The sequence below is a fragment of the Acipenser ruthenus genome, chromosome 32 (genome assembly GCF_902713425.1).
Source record: "Acipenser ruthenus chromosome 32, fAciRut3.2 maternal haplotype, whole genome shotgun sequence".
NCBI lineage: Eukaryota > Metazoa > Chordata > Actinopteri > Acipenseriformes > Acipenseridae > Acipenser > Acipenser ruthenus.
In genome coordinates, this window is record NC_081220.1 from 7517626 (window position 1) to 7544483 (window position 26858).

At 40.2% G+C, this 26858-nt stretch overlaps 2 protein-coding genes, 3 non-coding genes and 1 pseudogene across 9 annotated transcripts; 4 read left to right on the plus strand and 2 right to left on the minus strand.

Moving 5' to 3' along the window:
• Nucleotides 1-380: 380 nt before the first annotated feature.
• Nucleotides 381-14684, plus strand: LOC131702980 (uncharacterized). 5 transcript variants are annotated; one of them, XM_059005850.1, is made up of 4 exons: nucleotides 381-514; nucleotides 1328-1590; nucleotides 3081-3582; nucleotides 13933-14684. In XM_059005850.1, exons 2-4 carry the CDS (start codon nucleotides 1369-1371, stop codon nucleotides 14037-14039), a joined length of 831 nt encoding a protein of 276 aa, XP_058861833.1. In that variant the 5' UTR covers nucleotides 381-514; nucleotides 1328-1368; the 3' UTR covers nucleotides 14040-14684. The 5 variants fall into 5 exon arrangements, with proteins under 5 accessions (XP_058861833.1, XP_058861837.1, XP_058861834.1 ...); XM_059005854.1 differs by having other exon boundaries at nucleotides 13940-14684; XM_059005851.1 differs by lacking the exon at nucleotides 381-514 and adding an exon at nucleotides 529-803.
• LOC131703096 (zinc finger protein 436-like) lies at nucleotides 14682-16739 on the plus strand (the record flags this gene model as incomplete). The annotated part of the gene is made up of 1 exon (XM_059005963.1): nucleotides 14682-16739. A coding segment is annotated over one exon (729 nt), but the record flags the coding sequence as incomplete, so codon positions are not given.
• Nucleotides 16740-23426: 6687 nt separating this feature from the next.
• trnaw-cca (transfer RNA tryptophan (anticodon CCA)) lies at nucleotides 23427-23498 on the minus strand. Its single transcript has one exon. It is a non-coding gene; the product is annotated as a tRNA-Trp (tRNA).
• A 629-nt stretch (nucleotides 23499-24127) lies between these two features.
• On the minus strand, nucleotides 24128-24200 carry trnav-uac (transfer RNA valine (anticodon UAC)). The gene has a single exon. It is a non-coding gene; the product is annotated as a tRNA-Val (tRNA).
• A 139-nt stretch (nucleotides 24201-24339) lies between these two features.
• LOC131703497 (small nucleolar RNA U3) lies at nucleotides 24340-24528 on the plus strand (annotated as a pseudogene).
• Nucleotides 24529-25810: 1282 nt separating this feature from the next.
• Nucleotides 25811-25883, plus strand: trnaf-gaa (transfer RNA phenylalanine (anticodon GAA)). The gene has a single exon. It is a non-coding gene; the product is annotated as a tRNA-Phe (tRNA).
• The last annotated feature ends 975 nt before the right edge of the window (nucleotides 25884-26858 follow it).

Below are 26858 nucleotides of genomic sequence, written 5' to 3' on the forward strand. Positions count from 1 at the left end.
TATGCTCGTCAGATGATTCGGTCAGGATGGACACAGACCTGCACTTGCTCAAGGCAGACATATTTTAAACTCAAGTCTCATTCTGTATCACCAACACTGCATTGCCATGAAAAACTTGAATAAACCATCTTTGGAAACACTGGTATTAAAATATTGTATATGTACGAATCTTGCAAAATTAAAAAAAAAAAATATATATATATCGGTAGTTTGATACAGCCTCTGTTCTTCTATACAATATTTTATATAATTCTATGCATTTCAGTGGGTAGTTTTAACCGCAAAGTCAGACACACCTAAATTTTTCCCAGTCTTTCCCCACCAGCTTTTTGTCACATAATCTGGCCAATCAAATGTTCCATTAAACATTTTAGACTCGCAAGTAACCAATCAGAAGCAAAGCATTCGTTCTGCCCCCAGAACAAGCTTGGTTTCCAAAAACTCAACTGAACCGGACGCATCATTTTAAAGCGCAAGATTTGCGGCGGGTTTGAGTTTTGAAGATTAGTAGCGGGTGAGTTGTTAACCATTTCATAAAATCCTGGATTTATATTGGTCAGTGATATAAGAACAAGCAATTAAAGTAATTGTGTGCTTTCGTAATATTACTAACCTGCAACTAAGCAAATGTAACAGTCTGGTGATTCAATGAATTGTAGCGCTTACTCGGTGGGAACCTTTGTTACAGGGAGATGGGGTCTGGTAGGAAGATGTTGGAGAGCGGGATTCTGGGAAGAGCTGAGTTCGTTGTACCGGATGTGTGATTTTCAATAAAGTGTGTTCATTTAGAAGTAATACACAGTGTGAGTCTAATCGTTTGTGGAAACCCCATAATTTATAACACTGCTTGTACGAGAGCAGCCTGTTTCCTGTTTGTGTGTGAATACATCATGTAGTCAAATGTTTCCGCATTTTCTGAAACATTATCACGTTAGTATAAACTACACATTGACAATGTAATCCATGTTTAATATATATATGTGTGTGTGTGTGTGTGTGTGTGTGTGTGTGTGTCAATGGTTAACACGATTTCTGCTTCAGGGTTAAACCGAAAAATCGCCGAATTTGCAGGAGTGTTTTTTAATAGACGCACGCGCAATCAGTAATTTAAATTAAACATCTTCATGTTTTGTGGCGATTTAAAAGTGAAATCCACCTTAAGAGTCAGATCAGAATAATTCTGGTATTTTTAAGTTTCTGGTGTCTGAAAGTGAAATACAAATCCACTGCACTCGGGCGAGCGCTTTTACTGGGTGTGCCTGTCAGGAGCCCCCACTTAAACCTCTTTGACAGGACTTATAATCTTTCTTTTTTTTATTTTTGGCAGCTACCGAGCAGAACCCCATTTGATACTGCGACAGTTTAAAGATGGAATCAGTCCCGATTAAAGAGGAGCTCCCTAAACTTGAACTGGTCCCCATTAGACTGGAGTTCTCTGGACTGTCTTCCCTCCCCATTAAACAGAAGCTCTGTGAGATGCCATCTGACAGCATCAAGTCGGAGGTGTCTGGGATTAAAGCTGAGTGCAATGAATTGGAGATCTCCCAGACAGAAGAACCCCTTCCTGTGAATGAAGAGGTGCTGGAAATGGTGTGTATTACTAAACTGGAACCCCTCCAGAGACATATATAGAACTATGTGTACTCTTGTGTTCTTATCATCACCCAAGATGATGGACCAAAATCTCACTTGAACTCTGCTGATTGTAGCTCTAGATCTATCTATAGATATATATCTGTAGTTTTGACCGTAAAATAACAGAGTTAAGTGATCTTTAACAAAGAACCCATGAACGTGACCACAACCAGAATGGTGAAAATGTAGTCACAGCAGTTATAAGATTTTCTTTTTTAAAGAATTATTTATGGGTTGGTTATGTATGTCAGACTGACTATAAGATATATCTCTCAGAAGTTCTCTACCAATAAATCTCTAGGCAAACGTATTCGACTGCATTGCTGTGTATACAAACTGTATAGCTATTTTGATCTAAGTGCTTTCAATGTATTTCACGCTAGTAATGTGAAACCATTTTTCTTTTCATTTGTGATCAGCAGGGATGCCCTGACATGTCTCAAAACACAGGGGGGGTTGAGCCCCCTTTTAAAATGCTGACTTTGCCTGAGGGGGGCTGAGGTCTCACATACTCGATGCTGGTGGGCAGTTGCTATTCGTTCATCACATGATTTTTTTTTTTTATAATTTACCATAATCCTAACAATCCTAACCGAAACTTCAAAGCACAGGCAACCTCCAAAACCCTTATTTTATTTTATCCCCACGGGATGAATGAAGTGCATCCAGTACTTTCCCAGGCTTCTTGTAGAGTGTAGGTGTAGCGTCTGATCAAACACAACAGGGTGATGATGTGCACATTGCAGAAGTGTCACTGGTGCTTACATTAAAACATTTACAACTCATTCAGTTGGTGGGGTTCATAGATGTTCTTTGCATTCTTCACAAAATGTAAAAAATACAAATTCTCTGCCAAAATGCAAATTGCGCATTTTTCCACAGTATTCTGTTATAAACAGATTTCTAGGATCCCTGGGGATTAACACCTACTTTGAGCAATCGATCAAATCAATCCATTTTTAAATAAGTTGATCTACACAAAGTTTTACATGATTAAAGCATCATTTAGTAATTTAAAAATGACTTCTTTTATTCTATCGACCCTCATTTTTGTACACTGCAGTTTGTTTGTTTTGAACTTCGGCTCCCTGCTGCAGATGGGTTGAACCCTATTTCAAAACACAAAAAAATGTTTTTTTAGGACTGTACCATTAACGTCCATTACAAATATAATAGGGTGTTACGTACTGTTCTGTGTAAAATGCAGTGTCTGTTGTGGCATTGCAGTTTACACTGAGAAACATCTGCTTCAGAACCGGTACTGTGCCGCCACTGAACCACCTCGAGAGACGGGTCAGTGACAGAATAAAGAGTCTCTGCATTTTACCAGCATGTCCCATTGACACTGAAAGTGATTCCGCATCAGTGCCGCCACAAACACGGTGATTAGTGCTAATCAGATATGAAACCAGCCCTTAATCTTTTTTTCTTTTGTTTTCTGACAGTTACCAAGCAGAACCACGTTTGATGCCTTGGACAATGTGAAGATGGAATCTGTCCCGATTAAAGAGGAGCTCCCTAAACTTGAACTGGTCCCCATTAGACTGGAGTTCACTGGACTGGCTTCCCTCCCCATTAAACAAGAGCTCTGTGAGACGCCCTGTGACAGCATCAAGCCAGTGGTGTCTGGAATTAAAGCTGAGCGCAACGAACTGGAGATCTCCCAGACAGAAGAACCAGTTCCTATGAAAGAAGAGGTGCTGGAAATGGTGCGTATTAAACTGGAGCCCCTGAAAGAGGAGGTACTCTTGAAACCAGGGAAGGAAGAATCCGAAGACTTGAAAGCAGCCCCCACTGAGCTGGGTCCGGTACACCTGCGGGAGTGTAGCGTGGTGCTGGAGAGAATCTATGTGAGAAAGCAAGGCTCTGGAGAGGAAGGCTCTCCCAACAGCACGCAAGGAGGTGGACAGGACGACGAGAGCTCACATTCAGAGTGCAGTCCAGCAGGTGAGTGACTGACTAGCTGTGACATTGTCATTCTACACTGAGTGATGGCCACAATGTGACTGAGAGGCTGAGAACAGATAGCAGGGCTCCACATTAGCATCCAGGTTCATTTCGCATACTTGTCTACACTGAAGCAAATCACCGTGTCTGTGGCGGCACTGATGCGGAATCACTTTCAGTGTCAATGGGAAATGCTGGTAAATGCAGCGACACTCTCAAGGTGGTTCAGTGGAGGCACAGTGCCGGTGTGAAGCAGATTTTTCTCAGTGTGAACAGACACCACATTTTGTATAGGACAGTATGTAACACCCTATAATGTGTGTAATAGATGTTACTGGTACAGTCCTAAAACTCCCCTTATTTTTTCGTGTTCTGAAATCTGGTCCTGCCCACATCTGCAGCTGATGACACGGGGCTGTCGAAACCAACTGTCTGACCAGCGTAGGCTACAATATTGTATATTTTATGTCACAGGTTGGGTAATAAATAGCTTAAATATTTAATTTCACCTCAGAATATAAATGATAAAAACACAAATACTGTTTAAAATACCATATGTTAACAGCATTTCTGCTTTATATTATAAAATAAAGTTTAATTTATTAGAATAAGTTAGAGTTCTGGCTAAAATGGTTTATTCTTTAATTAAAATACTGTAGCCTACTGTTTTATGTGTATGATTACATGGCACAAAAAGTTTGAAACAAACTATCAGTTTAACTTGTCTAAGCAACATACTGAAATGTGAGTTACCGGTAGACTTTATGTTTTGTGCTCTTGCATATTTGAAGAACAGAATGTTTTTGTTTTTTAAAAAACGAATCCCTATTTAATGTGTGCAGCATACAGTATATTCTTTTGAAGTGTGACACACCGGCAGCATGTTTTAACACTGCATGATCTGCCTTCTATGTAAATGGAGGTATGCTGCCAAATTGCAGCTGAGCCTGTAATATCGCTGTGTGAATGCCGTACTGAAGGGTCCTTTTTGTAGCTTTACTTTTTTGCTTGAGTTTTTTTTTTTTTTTTTTAAGTATTTTTTTTTACTAATTAATAAAAGCATGTCATGATCAGGACCCATCCTTCAATAAAAGGGCCGTTATGGCAGAACAAGTACACACATGAGGAAATACATCCACTTTGTCAGTCTGTGCATACAGTAAATTGGTCAGCAGAAATCAATATATTTTGGAGGTGATTATTGTGAAGAGTCTGAATCGGGATTCATTTCAAGACGTCATATACACAATTTGGGGGTGGGGCCCTCCTAGGCGGTCACCTTGCTTGCCTTGCCCTAAGGCCGGCTCTGAGAGACAGTGCTAATCTCTGTAGCCGGACATGTACAAAAGTATTTAACAGCAGTTAAATGGACATTAACACATACCGTGAAACTTCTATTAAACGGCCAGGCATTTATTTACAAAACTCACAAGCAGACCAGCGCCTATTGGAGACTGCCAATTTATTTGAGACCTGGCGATTATATAGACGAGGAAACTTTGGAAAATGAACAAGCAGAGATACAAATTTGTATTGTTAATATACTGTAATATTGTAAGGGTTTAAAAAGATTAGACAACCAGGCATGGGTTATATAAATGCGAACAGGCCACTTGAATCAAGCATGGAGGGTTTATTACAGTGAAAAGGGATACAAAACAACCGTTCCAAACTCAATCTTTCTCTTCTCATCTGGACTCCCCTGAACTGACGGTACAGTAAAAACAAGCTCTATATACAAATAAGTAAATTAAAGATATAAACTACTAGCACTTTTGTTTATAAATATAGATCAATGTTGTCTATTAATAAAGATAAGTAATGAAATAATAATAGGTCTAATACTGGTAATAATAAGTTCAATCCATCCCAGATATAGAATGCAGGTAGGTTAGGCTTACAGCGCAATAATAATAATAGTTTGTTTTTTCTTATGGCCCCTGGTGGTGATGTCTCCGTTCAGTATATCCAAGTAACCATTTCCATAACCGCTTAATCCTTTACAGGGTCATGGGGAGTAACCATTATGTATTGTGATAACAGCATCTTCCAGATATCATTTCAATTTCCATTTAAATCATGATCTTATGTACACTTTGTATTACTAAACTTTGTACTTCTGCCCTCATATAATGCGTCTTTATTTTACACATTGCAATTGAAGGTAACCTGGCTTCAAAACGATACAATTAAATACTGGTCTTTTTTTATTCTTAATAAAATTACCCTTTTTATTTGTTATAAATGCAATAAATTCAACACAAAGCAACGCGATATACTGTTCAAAGCAAGAATTATTAAACTTAAACCAGAATGTATATGTTTGATGCCCTCAACACACACACTTCAAGTGGTGCTCGGCAGCCCTTGTGTGCTCACAAAGTCTCCTCGCAATTACCCCAGACCGCTCGTGAACCCACAATGCTATTCATGAGCTACTTGACTAACGACGGTGTTTGGGAAACACATCAGATTTGACACGTTGCTGTTACGATGGTCGAGTTACTTTTGGGAAACGGCACCCTGGATAACTTTCGAGTTAGACCTAATGTCGTTTAAACAATACATTTCTAGCATATTATTCCAACTATCAACATTAATAAGCACAGTCAACATTGATTATTTGAACATTTTCAACAGTAGTCTTTTTGAAACGAGTAAACACAAGTCTGTTTGCGGATCCTGGAGTAGTCTGTGGACTATGTGGTATCAGTGGTTTTGGTCATGGTCGTGGCAATAATAATGGGTTTTTGTTTCAGAAATGAAAGCTGAAACACATTGAGAGTGGTCCAAGTTTATTGTGTGGTATATTGCAACCAGTAAGTTCCAGTGTGTTTTGCATTGAAGGGATGAATTCGCAACTCCTTAAAGGGAATGTCCGATCCCCCCCCCCCCCCCCCCCATTAGGAATTTTTCAACAACAATGGATATTGAATGAAGTCATTACCCAGCCTCCATGTTCGTCTTTCTTTAGGGATTTGACATCTCCAATCTTTGAATGAAGTCGTTATCCAGCCTCCATGTTCCTCTTTCTTTAGGGATTTGACATCTCCAATCTTTGAATGAAGTCATTACCCAGCCTCCATGTTCCTCTTTCTTTAGGGATTTGACATCTCCAATCTTTGAAGTCATTACCCAGCCTCCATGTTCCTCTTTCTTTAGGGATTTGACATCTCCAATCTTTGAATGAAGTCATTACCCAGCCTCCATGTTCCTCTTTCTTTAGGGATTTGACATCTCCAGTAGGTTTTATGTGTTTTTGTTCATCAGTATTTTGTTCTGGAGGTACTGCCTGTATCAATTGCGGGTTCTCGCTTCCCCTCTGTTAACATCACTGTGGAGTTCTCCTTGTTTGTTAATCACTGCTTCCACCAGATCTTAGTTCATAGCAAAGCAGTAATCGGCTTGTTGATCTCTCATTGAGGGAACACAGGGATCTGGCCAAGGGTGCATTTCAGTGACTGCTAGCAGGCTCACCAATGCACACAGAACAGCAGCTTCTGAAATGAAAAATCAAGTGAAGGATTTATTCTTTGTTAATATTTGAAAACCTTAAATATATATTGCATGACTTTTGCCCCAACCTCCCCATTGAAATATAGGTCTAAGACTTTAATTTAGAATGTATTCTAGACAATATCAGCCTTTAAACAATTTGCACTAATCCACATGAAACCATTTATATGTCGGCTGTTTCCTTGTTTTTACAAACCATCATATTCCCCTCGCCACATGTGTCTATAATTTCACGTGGTCCCGTCCAATTTGCTGCCCAAGGCCACTTTTGTAAAGTTTTTAATCATTAGCTTTTCCATAATCTCAGTCTACAAGCCATTAATTAGTTAATGGCTAAAGTAAAACTTGTTTTCTTATTACAATGTCAATGTGTCTTACTTTTAAAATGTTCAGATTACTTTTAATTTTTGTAATATGAATTGCATTTATTCTCATGGATCTTTCTCAATGGAACTGGTAGATAAACATCGTAATGGATCTGCTCCTAAAGACCATCCACAGTAATTTATCAAATTTGGCTAATTGGGTAAAACTTCAATGTAATTTAATGAACATGTCCATAACTACCAGATTGAGTTAACAGCCAACGTCTTTCAGTGTTTATCAAAAGTAAGAAATAAACAATTTAAATGATTCTTACAACAAAATGCTTTATGTGTTAATTAATTCTATGCAAAATCAATCACCAAATTCATGTTATTTTCTTCCTAATCACTTCTAAGTATTCAAAGTATATTATTTAAAAAGTGGGCATTGAAATGAGTGTGTGTGTGTGTGTCTGTGTGGTGAGAGCCTGTAGTCCCAGAATGCAGCTGGACATCTTTCTCTCCATTCTCACACAGTCCGTACAACACAGCTTGAGATCCCAAACACAGTTCAATTTATTGTATTTATTTGTTTGTCGAAACCAAATTGTACCCAATTATGTAGGTAAAAATCGATGAAACAGTTAAGAGATTTGATTAACATTCCCAGTCCTCTAATTCACTCTCCCTCTAGAAGCTATAGTGTGTGCAATATGAAACTTAATGTTATGTTCTTCTTTAAAAGAGACGGCTATCTCTTACAGCGACCTTTTTGAATAGTCAGAGTTTTCTGGTACTTTTTTTTTTTTTTTTTCAAAAACAATTCACATACATTTTGAACTTTTATATGTTTCCCATAACATCACTCAAGCATTTTGACACTTGACATTGAAGACTATGACTTTGGCACTGACTGGCACTCAGTTCTCTTTTAAAAGCCCAATCATTTGACAACTGCCTGATCATATTCCTCCCACTTTCACAAAAGCCGTTCCAACAGAAAAGGCTACCTTCCTTCCCTCCTAATAACGTTTAACCTCTGGGCGGGAGGGTGGGAAAGTTAGAGTCCAGCCAACCCTGACCCTGACACCTGTCAAATACCAGACGGACATGGCTGCCTTTTCTAACCTGGATGCCCTGCCGTCTGCTAACCGCTGTCTCTAATTTTATCCTATTGTTGCCCCCTGGGTTTCTGTTAGAAGGCGCACGTTTAACCACCACATTTTCCCTTAAGCCCCATGTCCCCATGTAGCAGCACTAACCCATCTGGCTGCAGTGCAGGGCATAGGGTCAGCAACACCCGCTCTGGCGGTGGTGGTGGTGGCAGTGGCCACACTGCTGCTAGTGGTGACAACAGCCACTCCTCTGCTGCTGCTGGGGCAAACGGCCACTCAGGCACGGGTGCTGTCGGCTCCAGACGCTCCGACAGGCTCACTTTCTCTCCCCGTGGGAACCATAGCTCCGCCCCCTCTGGTTGACATGACTGCCATTCCCCCTTCCTGGGCTGGCGGTAGCTCCTCCCCCTGAGAATGCTGGGCTGAGAGCTCCGCCTCCTTCTCTGGTAACTTGGCTGGCGGTAGCTCCTCCCCTTTAGACTGCTAGGCTGAGAGCTCCTTCTTTCCTGACCAACAGGATGGCAGCTGCCTTCTTCTGCCCCGCCGCCTTTTCCGCCTCTTCTTATTTTACTGGCTAATGGAACAGAAGCCCCTCCTTCCTTCTCGTCTCCTTTCTTTTCAGTGGCGGACGCGACCTGGAAGCCCTTTCGTCTTACCCATCTCTTCACTCTGCTGTCTGCTTTGCACAAACTGTCAAGGCTGGTGTTGTTTCAAAGAATAATTTGTCCTGTTTAGAATTAATAAAACCTGTAATTATACATTTTACTTGTTTTTTTTAGTTATGTTTATTTGAATCAAACTTAGGTGGAATCGCCACTGTTGGTCAAAATTCTCAGGAATCTACAGGAGGGTTCTGTATTTAATCTGGGGTCTACAGGGTTAATATGACATCTATTGGGGAATATGACTTTATTCCGAATCGGCAGGCTTACCCCCCCCCCCCCCCCTGCCAATATACTAGACTTAATATTCAATCACTCTTATTCATTTATTTCTAATACACAGATTTAAAATGATCTTTATTGCTAATCGGTGGGTTTGTCCTCCGATATATTGGAGTTAATATTCAATCACTCTTATTCATTTATTCTATTTTTATACAGCAGATTTGTGAATCAACATATAATCAATGAGTTTATTTCCAATTACTCTCTCATTTACAATCAACAAACAAGGTTATCGTACACACAATTACTCCCAGAAAACTCCTGTAACCTTGACAAGCTTATTGTGCATTCAACTGCTCTCTGGTTTCTCCTGCAACCCAATCTAACAAATGACTCTCTGGGTTCTCTTGCAACCTAGGCTAGCCTTTCCCATTTGCATGTTCAATTACTCTCAACATAGGCAAGCTTTTTTTATTTTTTTTATAAACTTAGTCGTTGCCAGTAATTTATTATTTTCTCCCAATTTGGAATGGCCAATTATTTTATTACGCTTGGCTCACCGCTACCACCCCTGCGCTGACTCGGGAGGTTGAAGATGAACACACGCTGTCCTCCGAAGCGTGTGCCATCAAGCCGACCGCTTTTTTTCACACTGCAGACTCACCATGCAGCCACCCAAGAGCTACAGCGTCGGAGGACAACGCAGCTCTCGGTCAGCTTACAGGCAAGCCCGCAGGCGCCCGGCCAGAATACAGGGGTCACTGGTGTGCGGTGAGCCGAGACACCCTGTCCGACCTAAGCCCTCCCTCCCCCCGGGCGACGCTCGGCCAATTGTGCGCCGCCCCTTGGAAGCTCCTGTCCTCGATCGGCAAAGGAATAGCCTAGATTCAAACTCGCGACTTGCAGACTATAGAGCGCATCTTGCACTCACGTGGAGCGCCTTTACTGGATGTGCCACTCGGGAACCCCCCAGCATAGGCAAGCTTAACTGTATGTACAGTCCCTCTCAGGAAATTAGCAATAAACAACTTGACTCCCTGGTCTTCGCAACCAGAATGGGATCAGGACCATTATACTCTGTATAGTACAGGGTTGCCAGATTTCTACAGTGTTTATAGCCCAAAATCACTTCAAAACTAGCCTCATTTGTTTTTTTTTTACTGAAACCAAGCTTATTACCATTAACATGTAGCCCTATCCTTCAATGCTGCTACTGTTTCCCAAAGAAGAAAACAGTTCAATCTTTTAAAGTTATGCCACCAATCTAATTAGATGATCACATCATTTAAATCAATTAAACAGCCACATCAATTAAATACACCTAACAAATTAAAAAAGGCAAGTTGTTGGCTCTTTTTTGCAAACACAAAAAAGTTAAGTTAATTGAAAGTATGCCCCATGCATTGAAATAACACATAAAAAAACATTTTTAACCTCTTACCTTCAAACTCCTCGTGTAAGGGCCAGCTGTTATCATCACGCAGGTGTATCTCAAGTCAATTTTAAATGTACAAAGAAAAAAGTATGTACCAAATAAAACATTTTTACTTTATATATATATATATATATATATATATATATATATATATATATATATATATATATATATATATATATATAATATTAGTTTCAAAAAAGCTCCTCTGAGTCTGCACCATCTTCTGCGTTATTTGCTTCATATATGTCGCCTGTAAACAGTGACAGCATTGCTTTGGATGGCTGAAATTGGTTGCAGCAACACTTATTACGCTGCATATATGCTCTGACCCTAAGAATGTTTTCCAACAATTTCTCTTGCATGCGGGTCCTTAGTTTGGTTTTGATTAGGGCCATTTGTGAAAAAGCACGTTCCACTGATGCATTGCTAAATGGTAGGGCTAAAAGAGATAAGGCAAAAAGACCAAGTTCAGTGAAATCTTTATCACCAGCTGCATCGGAGTGTTTAGCCACTTCAACCCAGAACTCTTTAATTTGGTTGTCTTCAGTGTGCTCCCAGTGTACATTGTTCAAAGCTCGCCATTGCTGTTCGAGTTTGCCAAGATCTCCATTGTAAAGTGGCAAAAATGATAAATTTGCCATCTGTTCCTTTTTGGAACTGAGTACAACAGTTGGGCTGAGAACGGTAAGTGACTCAAGTTGCTGGATATTAGGAGGCAATCTTTGTTTGATCTCTTTCAGAAACTCGAACATGTAATCTCTGCATCTGTGTTTGATATCCTCTGCTTTCTGAGGTTCGATCTTTGATTGTGACAGTTCTAACTGGAACTTGATCCCGAAGTCCACTGCTGAAAGTGGCAAGCTGTTTCTGTCGGACGTTATGTCAAAATCCATTACAGATGACCATGTTGGAAAATCGTGAGGTTTCATGATTCGTTGGATCAAACTGCGGTAAAATGTCATTAAATCAGCAAGAGGTTTCGCTGGATTGGCACCGTCAAGCTGAAACAGCTTGTTTATTCTGTTGACCTCAGTGACGAGGGGCTGAAAAAAAAACAGATACATTCTGTTTACGCGGTCTGAATGCATCTGGTACAGCAGTTCAGCATTGTAATTCCTTTCAGTGTCCTTTGTAAGCTGAAAGTGCAACTTTAGCTCTTCATACTGAGAAAGCACTCGATCAACACACTGGCTAATTGCAAGCCATCTTGTGTCAGAAAGCTGCAAAATCTTCAGCGGGGCTTCTCCAACATTAATGGTGGCATAGAGATCGCGGTACTTCTTTTGACGCTGAGTGCTGTGGGAAAACCACGAGTACGTCTGTGATACCATGTACTCGATGTTTCGAGGAAGTACGTCCATTGCTTTTGATGCACAGAGCTGCAGTGAATGACAAACACACTTGATGTACACAATTTTTGGATTCACCTCCCTTAACTTTGTTAGTACCGAATTATTTTTCCCACACATTGTATTGCAACCGTCTGTTGCCAGACCAATGCATCTTTCCACTTCGTTTGTTTTCCTTTAAGAATTTGAACAAGGCTGTTGCAATGCTGAGAGAATCACCGGCTGGCAAGCTAACAATCCCGGCAAATTATGTCACGATACGTTCAAGTTTTCTGCTGAAGTACCTGAACACCACACAGAGTTGCTTGTTTGCACTGATGTCTGTGCTTTCGTCCACAATTAGAGAGTGTGGCTCTTTGGCGATGTCTTCAAGCATCTCCTGATGAACAATGGGCCCGATGACACATTTTATAAGTGCTGAGCATTTTGTTCTATGAAGACTAATATCCTTCTGTACAACTTCCCTGACTATGCATCCCAAATGATCTACGGTGTGGATGCTGGAAAGGCAAGCAATATGGGCTGCCAGATTCAACTCACATATTTTAATGGCATTGTCAACTTGTTTCTTAAATCCTGTGTCAAATAAGCTTCTTGTATTTGAATAGGGAGCTGCATTTCTAATATGTTTCTCTGTCTTACTGTGAGCTAACAGATCGCTGTGATGCGCTCGCACTTCACATTTACAGTACCTACACGCTGCTTTTGAGTCATCGCCAGGTACACGGCTAATCCATGCTTGTAACCCTTTTTCTTTCTCAGTCTTTGCAGTATTTTTTCAGTATTTAGATTACTTCTTTATTTTTCCTGCTTTTTAGCGGTTTCGATGTTTCTACCCTGTTTCTTAAAATGGCTGCTTTTCACTGTCAATTAACACAATCATTCGTCTCTCACTCCTGTTCACTCGCATGGTCATGCGCAGTGGTGGTTGTGGTCATGCGCAATATGTTATTTTATTGGGAAACAAAGTTTTACATAGTTTGTGTGCACTGCGGCGGGTAGGCTGCAAAAGTTTATACATTTTTAATAAAGTTATTCTTTTTTATATGTATAAAGTAAACTAGCCCAAAAAACCACGAGACCTCTTGAAAGTAGCCCAAAAAGTAGCAACCAGCGACTCCTAAATATTTCCCGCGGCTGTCTTTTTAAAGGAAAACCGCGGACCTGGCAACTCTGGTATAGTATTTCAAACACCCAATCTCTGTCTACTTTACACCACCCCTTAAATCTGTTTTTCAAAAAAGACTAAAAGTTCTAGGCTGACTCTCCTGATCAAACCTTCCGAGATCGGCACAGGGCCCCAGAATCAGAGTGCACAGATTCCTCGTAGAAATGTACAGCTCTGTTACCTCCTACAATCTCCCTATCCTAATCTAGCTGATCGGGCTAGTATTAATAACAGATAGGTACCCATTGCAACCCTTTTTGACAAATAATAAACAATAATCAACAACACCAGAAAAAACAGTATAGTAGGTTACTATTCCTGTGATGAATAAATTAAACTCATCCTTAGTATTCCTCTAAAGTTCAGTTAAAGAGAGGTTAGAAGGTTCCTTCATGCGTTCAGATGGATGAAATCAAATCAGTTTTGCAGCCTCCCTGGTGCGGACTACACTACAGTTACCTACACTACCTAACCCAGAAAAGGTCATGAAACGACATAATGAGGAAGGAACATTTGCTGCATTTCTTACTTAAAACCGTCTCTGATTTTTCTCTCCTGTTTGTTTTTTCCAGGTTCCAGTCCAGCAGTTAAAGCAAGGACCCAGTTAAGGAATTTAAAAATACTGAGGGGAGAGAAATTAAAAAAATACCAGAGGAGAGAAACCGTATCACTGCTCTGACTGTGGAAAGAGTTTCAGGCACTCAGGAGACCTTGTGATACACTAGCGAATTCACACAGGAGAGAAACCCTATCGCTGCTCTGACTGTGGAAAGAGGTTCAAGTCATCAGGACACCGTACAACACACCAGCGAATTCACACAGGAGAGAAACCGCATTGCTGCTCTGACTGTGGAAAGAGTTTCAGGAACTCAGGAGACCTTTCAAAACACCAACGAATTCACACAGGAGAGAAACCTTATCGCTGTTCTCACTGTGGGAAGCGTTTCAGTCGGTCTGGAAATTTTGAATTGCATAAGCAAACTCACAAAGGAGAGAAACCATATCACTGTTCTGACTGTGGGAAGAGTTTCAGTCGGTCAGAACACAGTGTGGAGTAGTGGTTAGGGCACTGGACTCTTGACCGGAGGGTTGTGGGTTCAATCCCCAGTGGAGGACACTGCTGTTGTACCCTTGAGCAAGGTACTTTACCTAGATTGCTCCAGTAAAAACCCAACTGTATAAATGGGCAATTGTATGTAAAATAATGTGCTAACTGTATAATGTGAAATAATGTATAATGTGATACCTTGTAACAATTGTAAGTCGCCCTGGATAAGGGCGTCTGCTAAGAAATGAATAATAATAATAATAATAATAACACCTATTAATACATCAGCGAATACACACTGGAGAGAGACTGTATCACTGCACTGACTGTGGGAAGAGTTTCAGTCGATCAGGACAACTTGTAACACACCAGCGAATTCACACAGGAGAGAAACCATATTACTGCTCTGACTGTGGGAAGAGTTTCAGGGATTCAACAGACCTTGTAAAACACCAGAGAACTCACACAGGAGTAAAGCCATATCACTGCTCCGACTGTGGTAAAAGTTTCAGTCAGTCAGGACAACTTGGAAAACATCAGCGGATTCACACAGGAGAAAAAACGTTTCATTGCTCTGACTGTGGGAAGAGTTTCAGTTCGTTAGCAAACCTTGTTTCACACCAGCGAATTCACTCAGGAGAGAAACCGTATCACTGCTCTAACTGTGGGAAAAGTTTCCGTCACTCAGCATCCTTTGCTGTACACCGGCGCATTCACACAGGAGAGAAACCGTATCACTGCTCTCACTGTGGGAAGAGTTTCAGACGGTCGGGACACCTTGTTTCACACCAGCGTATTCACACAGGAGAGAAACCGTACCGCTGCTCTGACTGTGGAAAGACTTTCAGACGGTCGGGACACCTTGTTTCACACCGGCGCGTTCACACAGGAGAGAAACCGTACCGCTGCTCTGATTGTGGGAAGAGTTTCAGTCAGTCAAGATCCCTTGTTACACACCAGCAAATTCACACAGGAGAGAAAAAAAAAAGAAAATGTAAATAATGTTCCTGCATAAAAATAACTTTTATCCATTTTGCTTCCTGGCATTTCAGCACAGCAGTGTGCTGCTGAATAGTGTGGCTGCCCAAGCCGAGGAGACAGTCAGAACAAATCCTTAAATGGAATTTACTAGTGTAACGACCTCACCCTTAGCACAAAGCCAACCACTATGGAGTGATTACCTCCCTATATTAAATATATCCCATGACAAAAACAAGTTCGACAAACAGCTGTTTAAAGGGGTGATCTCAAATGCAAAAATCCAAGTTAGGAGAAGCAATTAGGCCAATCTTGTCAAGCAAATAGGCACAATTGGAAAGGTGCTGGGGCCCAAGATTCACACAATTCTTGCTTCTAACTTGGCGCCTTTTTTTTGATCGCTTCGCTCCACTTTATCGCTCCTCTTGAAATGCTCTTTGTATGATTGAAGTGACTGAGACACACACTCACATTGTAATACGAAAGACATAATTTCGGATTGGATCAGAATCTGAGTGCTCATGTTCAACACTGTGTTGTTGTTGTTTTTTTTTTGTTTTTTTTAGTTTTTTTTAATAAATAGAGCTATTAAAAAATGATATGTCCAAACTACAAAGTAAAATGCGCAATGCAAATTTAGGACACAGTGTAAATGCTCTTATTGGAAGTCCAGGAATGCTGAATTCAGCTCCATCGATTGCTATGAGCTACAGCTGTATCACAGAGCAGCTCTCCTGGTAAACCCTTTGAAGGAGGAAACAAACTGCTATTGTTAATTATTTTGCATAGAATGGCACAAGGCAGCTGTAATAGAGTAAATGTAGATGCGCTTTTAGACTGTGTGTTGCTGCTAGCCCCACCCTGTGCAAATTCAAAGTGTAAAACCAGATAACACAACGAGCAGGGCACAAGCTAAGCGATGAGCTGTATTTGATTAGGGAAATAAAAGCTGTTTACTTTGACTATCTGCGTCAGTCTGGATTCTTATAGAAATCAAATGTAAGACAACAAATATACTAGAAGTGTCAGGGGTGGAAGTTGCAGGTTGAGATTTTAGAGTCAGTGTTTCCCTGCATGCATCACTGTGAGCAGCTCCTTCCTCCAGACACAGACCCACACTGGAATGTTTAGATGACTGGGTGTGAGGAGCCTTGTGTTAACAATGGGAGAACTGGGCTGACTGGGGAGGTAACTGCTACTGCCTATTTCAATAGTCTTATTACTGTGTTGTTACATTATGGACAGCAGTGGTGCTCTGGCTCCCTCTTGTGGTCACTATTAATATCTGCTGTGTGTCTCTCGGAGGTCAAATTAATTGCTCTTTGTCATTAAAATGCTGTTTTTATCATCAAACTCTTTGGACTACTTTTCTGAGTATGAACACATCTCTACTGTATGCAGGTTTTTAAATGATGAAAACAAGAAAAAGAATGAAGTAAAGCAAATTTATTATTGTTTACTTCCTCACATTGTTAAGTAATAGCAGCACTAATGTCCCCCACGGTGGGCTCTAAGACTAGATCATTGACCTGGTCTTTCTTTAAATGATCTTTCACGTTGGACGCATTCAAATGTCATCACTGTCATTAAACAACATTTTACATTCATACTGAAATTATTTTATTAATATTGCTTACTTAATAAAATAAAAACAAATCTTCTAAAAATTATAAAATTCAGGGGCCTGAGTGGAGCATTCAGCAAAGGCACTGTGCCGGAGTGCAGGATGTGCCCTATAGCCCGGAGAGCGCTGGTTTGAATCCAGGCTATACCACTGACACAGCCTAATCAAACCCAGCTCTGTGCAGTCCGACTGTAGCAGCTCTGCAGCTGCTCTCAGCCTCAGCCCCTGTGGTTACTGTCTATGAGCCAGAGCAGTTCCTGCAGAGCTGAGGGAGGTTTTTGTACGGACGTGTATCACTGTGTGAATGTGTAGCTATTGCCCTGCTGACAGTAATAATCTCCTGCATCTTCAGGCTGCACTCCACTGATGCTCAGTGTAAACTGTGTCCCTGATCCACTGCCACTGAATGAAGCTGGAGTCCCAGAGTGACGGTTAGAAGTAGAATAAATCAGGAGTCAGGTTTCTGCAGGTACCAGTGGATGGAGCTGGTACTAACAAAGCTGTTGGCTGTACAGCGGATAGAGACCGTGTGTCCTGGAGAACAGACTGAGCTGTTGGAGACGGAGTCAGAACAACGTCTGCACTGGACTCTGGAGAAAAAATACAACAAAAAATGATTATAAAATAATAATGCAAGAGTCAAATTAAATAGTGTTGTGTTAGAATACAAACAAAATGTAAAGAAGCGGCTAGACAGATTTACTTCAATGAAAAGTTCTGTTTAAAATGAACTCCAGTCAAGCTTTCAGATTTATAAATAACTATTTAATTATCACCTTGAGCAAAGAGCCCCCGTGTCCCCAGCAGTAGAAGCAATGGCATCATTGTACTGTGTGTTTCAGTGACTCTGAAAGGGCTGAGCAGTGACTCATCAATACTGTGTGTCTCAAAGTGTTTGGAGCAGTGAGGCAGGCACCGGTATACAAAGCAGCTTCCTTTCTACAAATCCTGCTGCTGTTGCTGCTGTCACAGATAGAGGAGATCTGAGCCGTGAGTGAGCACCAGTGCAATTGATAGGGTCGGGTTCACTTTGACTGTTTTCTTCTATTTTTCCCCCAGTCAAAGCTCTCAGTATATCACTGCTGTCTAATATAACTGATCTGTTTGTCTAAACTGACTGAATATTTCTGTTTCTGTCATCATTTCAATGCTATTGTGTATTAAAGGGTATGTAGTGCCCTACCCCTAGTGGTATACCTTCCCACGTGCTGCTGCTGCTGCTGTAGAAGTAATGGACCTGTCATTTTTCTTTTCATTGGTCACATTTTGACTGCTTCTTACTGTTATAAATTGGACATCTACTTCACTGTCTTTCACAGGCCTTTTCAAGATCTACCTTGAGCAAGCTGCTAGGAGTGCATTTTCATTATGTCAATCAGAATGATATTTAACAAGCCAGGGGAAAAGGTATCAAACTCCTTGTGGCAAAGTGGTTGCTGATTATGAACAGGTGCAGAGGTGATGCAGTGCAGGAATAAACGGACGAGATTTGTAATCCGGTATGGAAAAATATACGTTTTATTTTTAGTTATAATCCAGGTCTGGTGACCAAATAATAAGCGATGCGTAAAACACGGAGTACAGTAACAGGGATTGCAGCCCTAAACAATAAACACAGCATCTCTCCCACAATATACAACCACGGTCACCAGTCCTGGGTGCGTGCTGTAGTGCTCGTGGTGGGTGATACAGGTTAAAGAGTGACAAATAGTGCAGTGCTGTTCCGGGTTCAGTGCTGGCTCTTACTAACAGCTCCAGAACGTGTTAGCTGTCTATAAACACACAAATAGCAATTATAGACAAGACAAACAAAACAAAAACTCACGATATTCTTAATACACAGTGCACGGGTCCTTCTGGGTCTATTTCAAAACCAAAAACGAAGGAAAAGATTCTCCAGCCCCTTTTATGCGGTTATGCATGACCCCTTGGTAAACGATTGCAGCTGATTCTATTGCCTGCAGCTGCTACCTCGTTTACCTTCCAGGTCAATACATTCCCGCACTGGAGTCTCGTCTTTTTCCAGGCTGATTGACTTCCCGACCCAGGGAATGAACTGTCAGGCCAACCCGTCCAAAGCCTTTCCCTTTCGCTACTTTGTATCCTCACTGGTCAAGAGGGAGATTTACAACCAGAACTCATTATATTTCCATCACACTCGTGTATTGATTTCTTTATTGATTGATTTTGTTTGATGTTTGTGAAAGGGCGCACACAGTGACTGATCACACTCCATTGCCATGGCGATTCCAGCTCACTGAGAAACACATGGCTCTTGTATTGATATGTTGTTTTGAGAAAGATTGGAAAAACCAGCTTTCTTTCATTTGGAATGAGACTAAATTAGTGGGGGGTCTGTGAAAATATAGTACATCAGTGAATTAACTAATGAAAACCCATTTAAATGAAAGCCTTTTCTATTGAGGTTTAATTTATTTTCCATTAGTTTGCCCCTGTTTTACACTTATATATTAAGAATAGCCCCACAAATTGATGAAAGTGTTTTTCTAAATGATTCTTACCCTGAGTGCAGATGACAAGTGCCCAGATGAAGATGCTGATAAAAGTCATTGTTGTTGTGGATTCTGTTGCCATGAAGGGCAGCTCTCAAACATTAAATTATTATTATTTAATGTCAACAAATGGAGGGGGACTAGACATGGTCACAAAGTTGGTCCTGTTTCAACCATTTTTTCAGTTCTATTAAAAAAAAAAACTCTTGTAGTCTGATCTACTTTTCATAAAGTCTGGTAGCGTATTCCAGAACATGGCACCCTTAATTGAGCAAGCTGTTTGTGCAAACGTAGTGTGATGTCAAGACACTACAGTCTCCTCTTGTGGTTGATCTTCTGGACAGACCAAAGGTAGATCATTAATGTAGAGACTAAATAACAAAGGCCCAAATATAGATCCCTGTGGGACCCCCATAGTACAGATCCTAAACGCTGATTCACTATTGCTTATTTTAACACTTTGTTTTCTATCTAACAAGTCAGACTCCATCCATTTCAGAGCCTGACCAGACAGGTTAAATTCAGACAACTTGTTAAACTCACAGGGCTATAAACACTCCCAGAGCACTGAAGCATGTGCTGCCAATGCAAAGTGTCTTTTCTTTGCAAATTGTCTTCCTTGGCACAGCAGCCACTTCTAGTCAAGCAGTGCTCTTAAGTGTAAACTCATTTTCAGATGATGCAGTTTGTTTGCAATTCAGAAAAAAACTGAAAAAAGTTGATCTTGCAAGCAAAACGAAAAAATAGAATATAGTTTTCTTTGTGTTGAGTTTGTACAAACACAGCTATTTCTCTCTCTTCTCCCTTCTCTCAAACCATTCATCTTAGCCACGGCTGTGATTATGTAGCTTTGTTACACAGTATAAATAATTATTAATTGTAAAATATTAAAATCAGAGCTGCAGGTTAACAGATCCATCATAAACTTTGTGAAATCAAATCAATTCAAGAAGCAAACATTTTGATTTTGCACATTACTAATGTTGAGTGAAAGGTTTCAAGTTTTTTTCCTGTGGACCTCCTGGACTGTCTCTGAGGACCCCAGGTTAAGAACCACTGCTCTGGATTAAAGAGCATCATTTTATTACGCTCTCTCTCCCTCTTGTGGTCACAGAGTGTAGTGCAGTTTGTGCTGTTTGGTGTTTTGACGAAACATTGACGAGAGTCCCTGCAATGGAGGAACTGTATGGGTGGTTTCATGGTGTAATGGCTAGCACTCTGAATCTAGCGAGCTGAGTTCAAATCTCGGTGCATTTGTGTTTTATTTGTCTTACAAAAACACTTTATACACTGGTTTTGGTTTAAATAACGAATGCTTTAAACTGGTTTAGTGTCTTTCAAAGTAACTATTATTATTATTATTATTATTATTATTATTATTATTATTATTATTATTATTATTATTATTATTATTATTATTATTATTATTTATTTCTTAGCAGACGCCCTTATCCAGGGCAACTTACAATCGTAAGCAAATACATTTCAAGTGTTGCAATACAAGTAATACAATAAGAGCAAGAAATACAATAACTTTTGTTCAAGTGTGACAAACCATAATTCTATAATACAGAAGATAATAGTGATAGTTACATCAGGATATGATTAAATAGTGATAGTTACATCAGGATATGATTAAATACAAAATACTACAGGTTAAACACTTGACAGATTACAGTATTCTGAAGTACAGGATTAAATGCAGATAAGAGCAAAATAAAGCACATTTAAATGAAGGGTGATAGTGTCCCAGGATACAAACAGAGGAGTTCTACAGGTGCTGTTTGAAGAGGTGAGTCTTAAGGAGGCGCCGGAATGTGGTCAGGGACTGGGCAGTCCTGACATCTGTAGGATACACTACTGATACTGCAGATTCCACCCTCGCCCCGCAGTGGAGGAGCGACCTTCCTATAGATGTCAGGACTGCCCAGTCCCTGACCACCTTCTGGCACCTCCTCAAGACACACCTCTTCAGACAGGACCTGTAAAACTCAGCTCTCCCCTTCTGGACAATATAGCACTCTGCCCTTAATGCACTTTAACTTGCACTTATCTGCTCCAGATTTTACTGTATTTAAACCTGTATTATCGTATCTTATTTTTTTTAAAAATTAGAGAGTGTGTGAGAGAGAGAGAGAGAGAGAGAGAGAGAGAGAGAGAGAGAGAGAGAGAGAGAGAGAGAGAGAGAGAGAGAGAGAGAGAGAGAGAGGCGACCTGGGAAATGTTTGAGCTGATATATATATATATATATTTTTTTTTTTAGCAACCCAGCTAGCTAGCTAGCACAGGACAGCTAGTCGATTTGCTAGCGGAGCTTAGCATAGTTATAGCTGACTAGATCTCAAAAAGTGACTAACGTTACAAATATTGGTGTAGCCGTTTTATAAAAGCAATAAGTCACAGCCAAGGCGTTATTTCAAGCCATTTATAATTATTCCCAAATAACACAAACTCTTCCATTGTTAAAAAAAATATATAAAAAATCTCCCTTTGTGCTTCTCGGAAGGCATACGATGGAGGGCGCAATGCAGTTTTTCAGCCTGGGGAATAATACAAATTAGGAGACTGTGCTTTAAAATACACATGTAGGGCGGGCGTCTCTGTTACAAAGAATTGTCACACTTTGTATTTATCTCCATAATGCGTTGGGACTAAATACGCAGATACATTAAAACTATTTGGAGAATGCGGGCATCGATCCCGCTACTTCTCGCATGCTAAGCGAGCGCTCTACCATTAGAGCTAATTCCCCTTGAGCTATGCCAGCGATTCTCATAGGCTACAACGCAACTTGATATGAGCACTTCAGATTGTCGGCAATGTAGTCTGCCAATTGCAAATTCAATAAATAAATAAATTAACTAAATAGCAAATATTTTGACGAGAGGTATGTTTTCAATTTCTTCAAAAAGTAGTCTCAGCTCGTTGATTCAGTCGCTTTAAAATCCACCTCTGTGTCCCGATGCAGCAGCGCTGTATGCTGTGGCTCGAGCTTGTTTGACGAGGCAGACAATGCAAAAATGCCAATACTTGTTATTGCATCACATGGCAGACTTAAGGTATGCTTTAACGGCTTGGCTGTCTCAAGTTAGTTTGTATTGTTCAACAGACAGTCAGTATCTTAAAAACAAATAAGCGAAATACTCCGTGTCTGTCTGTACAAGTTTGAAATTTAAATGCGCCGCCCCTGCATGCTCTGCGACGCTCAGCCAATAGGCAGGGACGGGACGTTGAAAATAATTGTGGGAAATGTTGGATCAGGTATAGAAGCAAAGGTATATTTCAAGGTCTTAAAACGACATTTCCCACAATTCCTTCAACAAGTAGTGACTTCAACAAGTAGTCTGTTTACAACAAAAATGCAATCTGTGTTAGGAACGCTATTTTAGTCCGATTAAAAAAAGAAATTAAAATGGTATTGAGTGCTGACAAGAGTTTGGTATCAGCTGTTGATTTCATTGAAACAATCTTTATAGTAAAATGAACACATTTATTCCTCTGGTCGTGTATTGTCTCGCTGACTGCTATCCACCTGGAAGTCACCTAAAGGATAAGGCAATGGCCTCCTAAACCAGGGATTATGGTTTCGTCAGTTTTATTTAAAACAGTGTGTGTGTATTTGTTCTTGGTCTGTGATATATGTGGTCTGTGTTTATAGTTTTTGGCACGTTGCACCAAGTAGTCGTGGCCAACTGGTTAAGGTAGTCGTGGCCAAGTGGTTAAGGTGATGGGCTTGAACTCTGTTGGCGTTGTGTCCCTTTTTATGTCTTCGTTGTTAATTCTTAAATGCCTGTTCAGCTTAAAGGTATCAATTATTTCTTGCTGTACATTAAATTCGTCCAAACTAGTATTTGCAAACACATTACAAAATTAAATGGTGTGGAATAGAAACAAAGAAGGCTTTGACCTCGACGTGATTTGAACACGCAACCTTCTGATCTGGAGTCAGACGCGCTACCGTTGCGCCACGAATTCCTGCCGTGGTGTATGCTTGTTATGCAATGCTAGAGTGCACAGCAAGCATGCCAAAGGCATGCTAAGTCCGATGCTGATACTTGGAAAACACTCAGTATCACCAGGGTCATGGGAAACAGACGACTCAATATTTGTTCGTAGTCAGCAGGGCTATGAAGTTGTCGGAAGTGTGTTTGATTCTCAGCTTAAAAGTAAAGAAAACATAAAACAAAGCGATTTGCTTTTATAATGTTTATTATTTGAAACGTGGGCATAAACACAGTTGTACTGGCTGGGAATCGTCTCGGGTCAATTACTTGGAAAGCAGCTATGCTGACCAATATATCACCAACGAGGGAAAGCTGGCAGTACTGAGTGACACAGATGACGGATTTTCTCAGCGCGTCTCCTCTGAATGCACACTGGCACAAAGGGGCTTTGCTCATCTAATGACGTGTCAGAATGCAATAATGTATTGGTTTAATTTACCAACAAAAGAAACATAAATAAAAGTGTATGTATTTTTTTGTGAATAAACTATCTTGCTTTTACGATGGGACCAGAGACCTTACATCCGCAATCTAATGATCGGCCAAACCCAGAACTACCTTGTCTTGACCAGGGAGTCATATTGTAAAAACAAACTGAAGTGGTTCCACTAGGGATCGAACCCAGGACCTTCTGCGTGTAAAGCAGACGTGATAACCACTACACTATGGAACCTTGTCAGAAAGTGAGTTTTGTGTTTGAAACGCATTGGCAATTATTAACATTACTATGAACAAGTAATATTCTAGACAGGAAACCGAATCAGACACCATCATGCCGGGAGTAGGGAAGTTGTTTTACCCACATATTTGTTAAGACTATACTTTCAGGGATCATTTCTATAGTTTGTTTCTAGTGAAATGCGTTTCTAGTGTCTGGTCTCGCTAACCATAACGAGGAGTTACAGTGTTTTCTTCTGAGCGCGAAGCGGGACTTGAATGCTACTTCACTGTAGCTGTTCATGAACATTCCGCTCTCTTTTGGGATCGAGCCCCACGTTGGACGTCCTTTTTAAATACAAAATGTAGATGTTTCTTCGAGGCAACAGAGCAATATCTGATTCTGTTCACACTGTATACAGTATTGCAACAAAATTACTTTTTGGTCGTTGTCATATAGCAATTGCTATTGTAAAATGCGTGCATCGTTTATAGTTATAACGATATTGAAATAAATAGTCTTACTTTTGTGGGTTGGCTTCAAACCGTTTCTGTTTTAACACTTGTCATTACATCATTCATGGAGCAACAGTTGGTATGTGCGTAATAAACCCGATCGGGCCTTGTTATGACAACCCTAGGCTGTGCTGAAATAAATAATGCGGTTTTCTGCTGTAATGAACGCAGTTTGTCAGGATGGTCGAGTGGTCTAAGGCGCTGTGTTCTGGTCTCCAAGTGGAGGTGTCTGATCAAATCCTCCTCTGACAGTTCAATTGTATTTATTCTTAAAAGGAATAAATGTGTTCATTTTACTATAAAAGATTGTTTCAATGAAATCAACAGCTGATACCAAACTCTTGTCAGAACGCAATACCATTTTAATTTCCATTTTAATTCAGACTAAAATAGCGTTCCTAACACAGATTGCATTTGGTTGTAAACAGACTACTCGTTGAAGTCAATGAAAAATATTTTGTCCAAACATGTATTTAACTTGTTTTAATATTAAAAATAATATATTAAATTGAATAACATCTCCGTCGGCCACTGGATCGTGGTCTCAGGCTGGGATGCGGACCTTTGAGAACAGTATAAACGATCTATTAGTGGAAGTAGCTCACATGAGAAATGCCCTCGTTTAACATGCTAGGATGATCGACATCGGTATTCTCCAATTGCTGTGTACATGTTATAACACGTTATGAGTACGAATACAAAGTTGGACACTTTCCTTGTAAGTGGGGGTAAGCACAATTTATTTTCAGATGTAATGTCTTTATTTAAGCTCAATCTAGTCCTGCGTAATGCAAATCACATTACTATATTTTTATATTAGTCAAGGCCTATGTAAAGTGTTCTTAAATTGTTTTAACATTAGCATTGATCAATTTGATGATCCGTTTTCTTTTCTCCCAATACGGTATGCAAATTATGCAACTTTTCTGCCCACTTTGATCATAGGCAGTTTTATCCCCCCGTTTCGGCTGAAAACCGCATCTGGGTGAAAACTTAAGTGTTTCGAAACGCATTTGTAAAGGCATCGGATTCTATTGTGTTGCCGAGCTGTTGATCGTTTCTCATAATACACAGGTTTACTGGGGTGACAAAATACGCAAGTCTTGTCAAGCCGAAATAGCTCAGTTGGGAGAGCGTTAGACTGAAGATCTAAAGGTCCCTGGTTCGATCCCGGGTTTCGGCAAGTAGCAAGACTATTTTTGTTTTGTATTATTTTGAACAGAAAAAAAGAGCGGTTTTTTTTGTTCTGTGTAATTGGAAGAAATAACAACGTATCAGAGTGCCATTTTCTAATGTGATTAAGAAATGCAAAAACTTAAGGTATACTTCAACGTCTTGGCTGTCTCAAGTTAGTTGGTATTGTTAATGTAACACCTCGTTGTTGCCCAGTCATTGTATCATATTAATGAAGTAGAGCTTGCCACTTCTCAGCACCGAGCTGACAATGAGTGTTGTTTTCGGGCACCTGCTGGCTGCTAGTGATGACCACTCCAATCTTCAGTCGGGGGGTTGTTGAAGGAAGGGGACACATTTTGAGTGTGCATCTCATACTGGTTTAAATCAATAAGCAAATTTCAAATTGATCATTGATAATGTTGAAACTATTTAAGAACTCTTTCAATAGGACTTGACTAATATAAAAAATATAGTAATGTGATTTGCACTACGCAGGACTTGATTGAGCTTAAATAACGACATTACATCTGAAAATAACTTGTGCTTACCCCCACTTACAAGGAAAGGGTCAAACTTTGTATTCGTTCTCATAACGTGTTAGAAAATGTAAACAGCAGTTGGAGAATGCTGAAGTCGATCATCCTAGCATGTGAAACGAGAGCATTTATCATGTAAGCTACTTCCAGTCATAGAGCGTTTATACTGTTCTCAATGGTCCGTATCCCAGCCTGAGACCACGATCCAGTGGCCAACGGAGATGTTTTTCAAAGTAATATGTTATTTGGAATATTAAAACAATCAAGTTAATTACATATTTGGACACACAGTATTTTCCAGTGACTTCAACAAGTAGTCTGTTTACAACAAAAATACAATCTGTGTTAGGAACGCTATTTTAGTCCGATTTAAAAATAAATTAAAATGGTATTGAGTGCTGACAAGAGTTTGGTATCAGCTGTTGATTTCATTGAAACAATCTTTA